The sequence below is a fragment of the Lepidochelys kempii genome, chromosome 20 (genome assembly GCF_965140265.1).
Source record: "Lepidochelys kempii isolate rLepKem1 chromosome 20, rLepKem1.hap2, whole genome shotgun sequence".
Taxonomy (NCBI): domain Eukaryota; kingdom Metazoa; phylum Chordata; order Testudines; family Cheloniidae; genus Lepidochelys; species Lepidochelys kempii.
The window spans coordinates 22,385,235-22,395,790 of NC_133275.1; the positions used below are offsets into that span (position 1 = coordinate 22,385,235).

Genomic DNA, 10,556 nt, shown 5'->3' on the forward strand with positions numbered 1-10,556 from the left:
GAGGTGGGGAGGGGTAGGGGCAGTGGAGAGATTTGCTACCTTCTAGCTCCAGGGGAAACCAGGCGGGCCTGTTACAACAACAGTGTTTCCTGTCTGCCACGGGGTCCATGAGGCCATCATGTGAACTTGGTAAATTTCCAGCCAGTGTTGCATCAAGGCTGTGATTTCTCAGCACAGTGGGGAAGGCAGGGTATGGAGGAGCCCTGGCTTTGCAATAGGCCCCTAGGAATAAGCACACGCCCCCCGCCCCCAGTCACGGCAGATAGACTGATTCCGGTGCGTGGGGGGTATGGCCTTGGGGTTTAAAGGGGATCGGCTGTGAGGATCCCCTGCTCAGGAGGGGAGTGGGGATCTAGCAGGGTGGGCTGGAAGTCAGGACTTCTGGGTTTATCCTCAGCTTGGGAAAGGAGTGGGATGTAGTGGGTAGAGCAGGGGGCTGGGCATCCGGATTCCTGGAGGGGTCTGTCTCCAGCTGCACATGGCTAGTGACCTCATGCAACTCGCTTCCCCTTGCCATAGCCCCAGTCCTTCCAGCTACCCACCCCTGACCTCGTGGGGCAGCGTTTAGGGGCTGATTGACTATAACGCTGCACCAGGCCAGTCAGCCGTGGGGAATGAATCCCAGACCCTTCCGCCTCCCTGGGGCCCACTCCTCCAGCGTGCGAGGGGGAAGTGGCTACAGGAGGGGCCGGGCTGGGAGATCCTGAGCTGCATAGCCAGGGCGAATTGGGTTCTTTGGAGTCCTGACCGCAAGCCCCCCCTTTCCCCCTCCCCCCAAGAAGGAAGGCAACCCAGGGGTCCTGATCCCCAGCCCCAACCCACTAAACCCCACTCCCTCAGGGAGTGTGTGGCAAAGCCAGGAATTGAGCCTTAGGTCGGGGCGCCCCAGCCCGGGAGCCGGACCTTAGTCTGCTCGTCGTGCGCCCACAGCCTGCAACTGCTCTCCTTGGAGGGGTGGGAGCGACGAATTCAGGTCAGGTTCAATCGTTACTAAAAATAGGTTTTACTTAATGAACGAGAGACAAACAAGAGGGGGCAGAAGGGGAAACTGGCCACAAGAGAGCAGCCCCCCGTGGCCGTGGGGAGGGGCTGCCACGGCCAATCACAACCTATGCCTGGAGCAGCCGTGGCTCCTTTTGCTTTCACTGCCAGGGATGGGAGGCAGGTCTCTTTAGCATTTCAGCAGCTTCCCAGTTTGGGTTCAGTCTGCCGTGGGGAGGCCGGGGGGAGCGGGATGCGTGGCTCGTGCTGAAGGATGCAGCGTCGGGGATGGGAGGCTGGGCCTGAGATCAGAAGTACACACGCCGCAGGTCGGCCGGGGACGTGATGGCGTTACACTGGGGGCAGAGCTTCTTGGAGCCCTGGAAGAAAGGGCAAGGCGACACCTCAAGCTTGAAAAGAGATCTGGTCAATGGTCAACAAGGCGCCCCCCCCTCCCCCCCGCCCCCCGCCGAGCACCCTGCGTTCAACACGCCCGTCCCCTCCGCTGAAATGCAGCTACCTCTGGGCACTAAGTGTTGGGGCTAGAAATAGAATCTGAGAATCCTGACCCCCGCCCCGCAATTCACTGGACCCCACTCCTGTCTCAGAGCTGGGAATGGAACCCAGGTGTCCTGTCTCCCAGCCACCCTCCTCTAACCACTAGATGCCACTCCTCTTCCAGATCTGGGAATGGAACCCAGGAATCCTGACTCCCATCCCTCCCCACCCCCTTCTAACCACTGGAGCCCACTGCCCTTCCAGAGCTGGGAATGGAAGCCCGAAGTCCAGACTCCCTGCCCCCAATCACTAGACTCCATTCCCCTCCCGAAGCTGGAAATGAGACCCCAGAGTCCTGGCTCCTGACCTCCCCTGCTCTAACCACTGGACGAGACTTCCCTTCAAGAGCATAATAAGGAACCACTGAAGAGACAATTTCCCCCCTCGGGAAGAGGCAAATGGAAGGCATCACCTGTGTCACGTGAGTGGATGCATCATGGGCAGGTGCCCAGGGACCATGGTGATGGGCACAGTATGAGAGCTTGAACAGAACAGTACAGGGGGCTGGGCCAGCACGGACCCGCCATCAATGCCTGGCGTCAAGCCAGCACCGGGGGGCTCAAAGCCACAGAGCAGCGACTAGGGCAGAGGAGAGCTAGCCGGGGGGGTTATGCAGACATATGTGAAAGGGGCAGCTCTGGACCGTGTATTTCATGCTCTGGAGCGGATAAAGGAGCACGGGCAGGAAGCCCAAAGGGGCCGGGGGGTTGGGGCAGAGGGGCATTACCAGGGTCCGGAGCCAGCACTGCTCGCAGTGGATGTGCCAACAGTGAATCGAAGTCAATGGCACTGAGTACGAGTCCTGGAAAGGAAGGAGACTGGACGTTGGGAAAGAACTGTAGGGAGCAGGGCGGGAGCTCCTGGCCATTCCACCCCCAGCCCCTGACAGCAGGGGGCACTGTAGGGAGGGGGGCAGGAGCTGGCTGCAGGGGAGCTCCCAGCTATTCCACCCCAGCCGCTCCCAGCAGGAGGCACTGTAGGGAGTGGGACAGGAGCGCTGGCTGTGGGGGGTTCCTGGCCATTCCACCTCCAGCCCCTGACAGCAGGGGGCGCTGTAGGGAGGGGGGCAGGAGCGCTGGCTGTGGGGGAGTTCCTGGCTATTCCACCCCCAGCCCCTGACAGCAGGGGGCGCTGTAGGGAGGGGGGCAGGAGCGCTGGCTGCAGGGGAGCTCCTGGCTATTCCACCCCAGCCGCTCCCAGCAGGAGGCACTGTAGGGAGTGGGACAGGAGCGCTGGCTGTGGGGGAGTTCCTGGCTATTCCACCCCCAGCCCCTGACAGCAGGGGGCGCTGTAGGGAGCAGGGAGCAGTGGCTGAGGGGGAAGTTCCTGGATATTCCAGTCTCAGCCTCTCCCAGAAGGGGGCGCTGTAGGGCATGGGGCAGGAACACTGGCTGTGGAGGAGTTCCCAGCTATTCCACCCCGAGCCTCTCCCAGTATGGAGTAACCGGGAACTTCCCCACAGCCAGCCTCTCCCAGCAGGGGGGGCTGTAGGGAGCGGGGCAGGAGTGCTGGCTGCGGGGGGAAGCTCCTGGCTACTCCAGTATCCAGAATGATGCCAGACTCTGGGGTGGGGGTGGGAGGGGGCGAATCCAGACCTCACGTTTTGGTCCCAAGCAGAGAGGGGGGGAGGTCATCAGCACCTCCACCTCTAACTGCTCTGCCTTGGGAGCCCGTCGCATGAACTTGCTCATTCAGATGCCCCCCCGCTCCCAAGATGTCGGATCCAGGTCCAAGTTTTGCTTCCGTGGGCCCCATGGGTGTGTGCGGGGCGGGCAGGGGGGCGGTAACAAGCCAGGGGATGGGCCACCCTTACCAGGCAAATGTGGCATTTGTACGAGTCCTTTCGGAGGAGCCGGTGCCGCAGCTCCTGGATCTGAGCCTTCAGCAGCTCCACGGTGAGGGTGGAGTCTCCCTCCTCCTCCTCCACCTTGCTGCCGGGAGAGGAGATGGTTGGAGAGAAGCCGAGAGGCTGGCCCTGGACGTTAGCAAGGCGGCGGGGCGGAGGGGAAGAAGACAGCTGGAGCGGGAGCTAAGCCAGGATTCAGATCCAGGCGACCCGAGGGAGCTCTGGGATTCTGGGGCAGGGCCGGGGAGAGAAGACAGACGGACGGCGCGGCGTCGGGGCCATCTCTTAGCAGGATGGAGCCATGAGGAGCACAGGCCAGGGCAGGCAAGGGCACACACCCGCAGCCCAGCCCCCCAGGGCTGGGAGCCCTTGGAGAAGCTCAGGGACAGGTGGCCTAGGGAGGCTGGGGAAACCCCATCACTGGAGGTTGTACGAACATCCGGCGGGGATGCTCTAGGTGCACTTAACCCGGCCGCAGTGAGGCAGGACCTCTCAGGCGTCCTCCTGGCCTCATAGCCCCTAGCTCTTCCCTCCTTTGGAAGGTGCTTCGAGATCTACCCCTGCCCCACACTATGGTATCTCCCCACATCCTCCTCTGACGGATCCGGGGCTGGTGATCGATGGGGCTGGACCAGCTGGTTTGTCTCAGCGGTGCCAGATGCAGGGCGCCAGGACAGATGGCCCATGGGAGCACCCTTCTGTTGGCCTGCAGACGGGGATGGCCAGGAATAGGTCCTCTGTAGCGTCTAGCAGGCTCCCCTTTGCTTGCGGCGGAGGGGGTCAGGACAGGCACTAGCCACTGAGTAACAGGGCACTGGAAAGATGCCAAGAGAAAGAGGGAGCCCCCACTGATTTACCCTCTTGCCGTCCCAGGTGCACCCAGGCCCCCTGGCTTCCTGCTGTCCTCCTCCACCGGGGCACTCTTCGAGACTGGAGACAGGCACCTGGTTAGGTGGCAGTGAAGGAAGAGACAATACCCTTACAGCCCCTTTCCCCCTTGCCCCCGCCAGCCGTAGAGCTCCAGGGATCTAGACAGTGTCCCCCAAGAGCCGGGGCTGAAATCAGGGAGATGGCCCGAGCTGAGTTTGCTGAGAGAGGCAACCATGGAATGTGACAATTACAGAACCCACAGTCCAGGCCAGGACTTTACGCCGATCCCAAAGTGTGGTTTGTCCTTCATTCAAGGATCTCAAAGCACTTTGCAAACTGGCTGGGGAGGGTGGGAAGGGGGTATGTCTCTACTGTGCAGATGGGGAAACTGAGGCACAAAAGGCACTGCAACCTGCCTGAATTAAAGAGTGAGGCAGAGTTCAGCGCCAGGCCCAGAAATCCAAGTCCTGAGTTGGAGCCCTCCTGCTCTAACCACTAAACCCCACTGCCCTTCCCAAGCCAGGACTAGAACCCAGGCACCCTGGCTCTCAGCTCACCCCGCTCTAAGCACTAGATCCCACTCCACTGAGTGCGAGCTCACTGCCAGCCCAGCATGACTCTTCAAGCCAACCTTGGCCTCTGGTTCTGCTCCAGGTCGCACGAGCGCTGATCAGCTGGCCTGGCACTGACGGGACCTAGAGTGTGTCCTGTCTGCTCCCCGCTCCTATAGGGGGTGTGGCACATCACCAGCAGCTGGGTCCACTTGGGAGCGACTAAGGGACTTACTGCCGCTGCCAGCCGGGGGAGCGCTCCATCAGCTCAAGCCGCAGGGCTGTGCGGCCTGGAAGCACGGCCGAGCCTCAGCTCTGTGAGTTGCGGGTGTGAATGCTGCAGCCATGGGGCTTTGCTACCCCCCCCTTCCCCCCCCCACACACACACTTCTCTGATCACCTAGTCTCGGAGCAGAAGGGAAACCTCGCAGCCCCTACGCCTGCTCCTCACCCCAGCCCAGAGGGTCAGCTCCTCCCTCAGACCCACAGGGAGCAGGATACGTCTGCTTGGCGAAGGCAGGCAGCTCTTCGCCCTCCGAGTCCATGTCCGCCTCGTCGCTGTCTTGGCTGGGGCTGCTCCGTGCCGCCAAGAGTCTGCAGTCTGGGAGAGACACGGGAGGGGCTCTTATTGGGGGGCCTGTAATATAGCACTGGGCATCAGCTGAACGGACCCAACCTGCGACCCCCGAGATCTAACTGCATCCGGCTTTGCTGGCTGAGCTGGAGCCCACTCATCAACCGCTCTGCCCGGGCCAGCCAGGGGGCGAGGGAGAAACGAACGCTGCACAGAGTTACTGCTGTATTAATGTAGCATCTGACTGAGACTCCCCCTAGCTGAGATCAGACCTCCCCCCTCCCACGTCACGCCAGGCGCTTCACAGACACACCCCCAACTGAGATCACGGGCCCCTCTGTTGCACAAACACCCAGCGAGAGACAGTGCCCCAGAGAGTTTACAATCCAAGTAGATGGAAGGTAGAGGGGAAACTGAGGCATGGAGCAGGGCAGTGACTTGCCCAAGGGCAGCCAGCAGCATGAGGAGGGAGGGGCGGACGAGGGACGCCAGCTCATCGGACCACCATGCCGCTGTACCCCACTGGCCCGGTGGGGAATCCCGAAAGGACGGCAGCTTTGGGGAGTGGATTGGTGGGACAGATGTGCAGAGAAGGGGGGGGGGGAAGGAAGGCAGCTGGTGGGGGGGGCAGCAGGAAGGGCCACAGGCTCCTAAAATAAGGGTAGTGATGCCCCCACCCCGCCGCCCCCAGGTAGTAACACAACTATTCCTCTGCGGGAAGTCTCTGCCCAGACACCGCAGACAGAGGGGCGAGCGGAGGAAGTGGGAACCACAATGCCAGGGGATTCCGCCGTGACAACCTGAACTGGGAGAACTTGGGGAGTGGGGGGGAGAGGGGGGCAGGGAGAGACCCTTCCCAGCTGCACTGTTCTAGGGGCAGGAAGCCAGTGTAGACTCAGCAGCGCCTCCCCCTCAGCAGATCCTGTCTCACACAGCCCAGGCAGATCCTAGGTGGCAAACAAAGCAGCCCCCCCCTCCCATGCTAATCACAGTATAGTCCTGCTAAAAGGGAGTTTTCCTTGCCAGAAAGATGCCCCAGTCCTTTAAACCATCTCACCTGCGCATTCAGACCCCTAACAGTGCTCCTGCCTAGACCAGTTCACACACAGAACCGAAAACACCAAAGAAACTGACCAGACAGGCCCCGGTTTGAAGTACAAAAGTAAACAGCCAGGACCCCTCCTCGCTCCCTCTCCTCGCTCCCTTGCGGCATTAGCATGGGACAACGGGTCTGTACAGCACCTAGCGTAATGGGGCCCCGAGCTGGACTGTATCAGCCCAACGCCACCGGGGCCACCGGCTCCTCTCCGAAAGCGTGGGTGCCTCGGGACCCCTGCCGCTTTTGTCCTCAGCGCCCAGCAAAGCGATGATCCCGTCAAGAATTCCGTCTCGTGCAAAGTTCGCCGGGTTTGACGTTTGGTTTTGTTCAGCAAAGCTAAGACTTTGCACAATTTTCCCTGAGGAAGACAGGGCGGGGGGGAGAGGGCGGAGGATGGAAGCATAACTGGACTAAGGTCTGGTCTACACTACGAGGTTAGGTCGAATTTAGCCGCGTTAGGTCGATTTTGTAAGACTCTTGGCCCCCAGGATGTGTGTTAGCATAGTTTCTTATTTATTAGGTGTATTACAGTAGCACCTAGGCACCCCCAGTCGTGGCCCAGCAGGACTCCATTGTGCTGGGCGCTGGACATTATTTATTAGATGTACTACGGTAGCACCTAAGAACCCCAGTCATGGCCCAGGACCTCCTTAGGCTAGGTGCTATACAGAGCCAGAGCAAAGAGATCGTTTCTGCCCGAGAGAGCTTCCCATCTAAGATCCCCCAACTGAGATCAGGTTCCCAGTATGCCTCAGACACAGAACAAGTCCTGCCCCGAAGAGTTTACATTCCAAATAGACCCAGACTGGGAGGGGAAACTGAGGCACCGAGTGGCCACATGACTTGCCCTAGGCCACACAGCATGTCAGAGCCTGAGCCAAGATGAGAACCCAGGTGTCCTAAACTCCAGCCCAGTGCCCGATCCACTCTAAGGAAACTTCTCCCTCCCTCCTTCCCAATTAAGCCCCCTCCCAGCATCGCACTGCAGGGGGCGGTGGGGCTGCCCCACAGCCCACATCCTGCATCCATACACCTCCTCCTGCTGCTGTTCCTCCACCTCCCGTGCAGTGTCTGGAGACCATGAGCTACAGGGCGCTAACAGGCCCTGCCGGGGTCACACACCAGGAATCCCCTCCTGCATTGACCTCCGGTGAGGGCCCACAGCCTCACAGAAGGCAGCAACCTCAGCCCATAGCCCTGCGTAGCCGGTGACTCTGCCCCTTGCTCCATCCCGCCCACCTGCCCCCAGCTCTGCTCCGGCTGGGCCTGGAAGCTCTTCCGCCAAGGATTTCCTTCCTGTTCCCATGGGACAGACTCCCCAGGAAAGCGGGAGAGATTCAGGGCAAGTTATTCCACAAGGACCAGATCCCCAGCTGGTGTAAAGCAGCAGAGCTCCACCGACTCCAATGGAGTGACACCAGTTTACACCAGCTCAGGATCTGGTCCCCCCTTGAGGAGTGACACCAGTTTATGCCAGCTGGGGAGCAGGACCTAGGTGTCTGTTCTGTAGGCCTCCCACTTTCCATTGAGGGATCTGAGGCTGCCCTCTCTCCTACCCTGGCCCCGTCTTTGCTGCTAATTACCACTGATAATTAATAATATGTTGTATTTTTATAGTCTATCTTAGGTGGCTCCATTCTCATTGCATCGGAGACCCGCATGATCTGCACAGCCTCACAACCCCCCAGGAGGCAGGGCAGGGCTACTATCCCCATTGTACAGATGGGGAAACTGAGGCAGAGAGAGGCTAAGTGACTTGCCCAGGAAGCCCTTGGTCACACAGGAAGCCTGTGGCAGAGCAGGGACTTGAACCCTGGTCTCCCACATCCTAGACTCATTGGACCATCCTGCCTTTCTTATAGCACCAGCCAGCTGAGCTAAGCATTGTGTCAAAGCGCTTTGTAAAGATTCACAACCCACCCTGGGAAGTATAACTCCCATGATAAAAATAGGGGAAACTGAGGCACACCAGGTGGGGGCATGACTTGACCCTGGTCACACAGAGGAAGAGAACCCAGGTGTCCTGGCTCCCAGTCCCCTGCTCCAACCACTACACAATACTCCTTTCTCCTACAGCCAGTGTTCTAAGCACTAGGTAACCACTGCCCTCCCACAGCTGGGGATAGAACCCAGGAGTCCTGACTTCCAGCCCCCCTGTGCTCTAATCACTAGATCCCACTCTCCTCCCAGAGCCGCGGATAGAAACCAGGAGTTCTGATTGCACCCCGCCCCCCAGCTCTAATCACTAGACTTCACTCCCCTCCCAGAGCTGGGGAGAGAACCCAGGAGTCCTGACTCCCAGCCCCCCGTCCCCCTCACTCAAATCACATTAGGTCTCTTGGGATGTGAATGCCATAGCAAGGAACTGAGCCCAGGCTGAAGTAAGGGCAGGAAGCATGAAACACCGGAAACTCTATCAGATTTCTCAGCCCAGTTCTGCTGACCCAACAAGTCTGTACAAATCCAGGTGTGGGTTTGAGGAACTGGAACTTGTGACATTTCCACATCTGCCTGGGAAACACGCTGTGGGGAAGGGGTTGGATTTAAAAACAAGAACAAAGCAGAAGGGGTGAATCTGCCTGGAATCTGGGCACTGTGAAGCAGAGACACCCTGGATTCCAGCTAAGCCATACACAGGGGGCCTCGGGGACAGAGCCTTCTCCTCTTCCAAAGGGTTAAACTTGTGCTGCCTGAATTAAAGGAGAATCTCCATTAGCAATACAGGGCTTATGACATATAGCTGAGCATTCTGATTCCATCCAGTAGAGGGCAGTGGTCTCCCCCCAGTACACACAGGTGTATCACACCCGACTCTAGCCTGACCAAGCCCATGTTCCAGCATCAAAGGTTCTGCTCCGACTCTAACACAAGTGTAACAAACTCATCCAGTAGCTCCACAGCTATGAACAGCCCCCTCCCTTTCAAGAGGGCTCCTTTGGGGAGGGGGTAGCTGGCTCAGAGCCGGTGCAGCCCAGTGCTGAACAGACCCATCACGTGTGAATTCTCAGTTACTCCCTTCCTGTGCATGGGGCAGTGGAGGGAGAGAGGGAAAGTTGCCTGAAGCTACCTTTGCTCTCCACACATTCCCAGCCCATGCTGTCAGGTAGAGTAGCCTCCAGGCTGCTCTAAACTATGGTCCACCCGCTAGGGAAAGAAGAAAAGAGCCACAGCCCTGGCCACACCCCTGATCCACCCCCATCCCACCCCCCACCCCCTGGGTCCTGGAGGGCAGGAATAGCCACAGTGCAGTGAACTCCAACCATGCCCCCGATCCCCTTCCTGCCAGACTGGTGCAGAACCCTAACCCCAGCCCCATTCCAGCTCCAGAGACCCCTGGGGGCCATTTCCATCCCAAATTAAGGTCACTAGAGCAGCCTAGCGGGACCTGGCTGTAACTGGGGAGGAACAGCTCCAGGCCTCACTCGGAGGCAGCCCGAGCAGCAGGGGAGGGGGAAAGCAAGGAAGAGGGAGGGCGAGAAGACACACACCCGGGGAGAAGGGGCAGGGACCCACACGCACACACCCCCTCCCCCCATCAGCTGTCCCCTACCTTTCGTCTCCAGGACGTTTTTCTTCGGGCTGCGATATTCGTACCCTCCGCAGCGGCTCTCGTCGGAGAACTCGTCCTCTGCCTCGGTCAGCCTGGAGACTGTGGGGAGAGGCCCCTCCATCTGGGCCTCCGGGAAAGACACAGACACCATAAGTATGTGGGGGGAGCCTGTCTCTTGCTGCTGGGAGTTCAATACTTGGTAGGGGTGGGAAGAAGAGACCGTCTCCCCAGAGCACCCTCAAGGGACACCTCTTCAATCTAGTATCCCCCACCCCGGCCACACTGCTGCAGATCAGACCCCTGGGCTCAAGTAGCCCCATATCCCCCAACTTCCTGCCAGCCTCTCCCAGGGCAGAAATAAACCGGGGCTAAATCCCTAATATACAGTGCCCGATCCATGCACACCTCCAGACACCCAGCCCCGGATCCTCACCTGCTCCTCCAGGCAGGGTCTGATCCGCTTAAACCGGCCGGCTCTGGCTGCAAGGCAAGAGAGACACATGTGTCAGGGGAGGCTGTGCATCACC

At 59.6% G+C, this 10,556-nt stretch overlaps 1 protein-coding gene across 1 annotated transcript; it reads right to left on the bottom strand.

The window, feature by feature from the left end:
• Positions 1-1,006: 1,006 nt before the first annotated feature.
• On the bottom strand, positions 1,007-5,552 carry LOC140900929 (E3 ubiquitin-protein ligase RNF220-like). The gene is made up of 5 exons (XM_073318932.1): positions 5,308-5,552; positions 4,243-4,329; positions 3,353-3,470; positions 2,267-2,341; positions 1,007-1,361 (listed from the first exon to the last, which is right to left on the bottom strand). The coding sequence occupies exons 1-5, from the start codon at positions 5,349-5,351 to the stop codon at positions 1,290-1,292; spliced, it is 396 nt and encodes a 131-aa protein (XP_073175033.1). The 5' UTR covers positions 5,352-5,552; the 3' UTR covers positions 1,007-1,289.
• Positions 5,553-10,556: the final 5,004 nt, after the last annotated feature.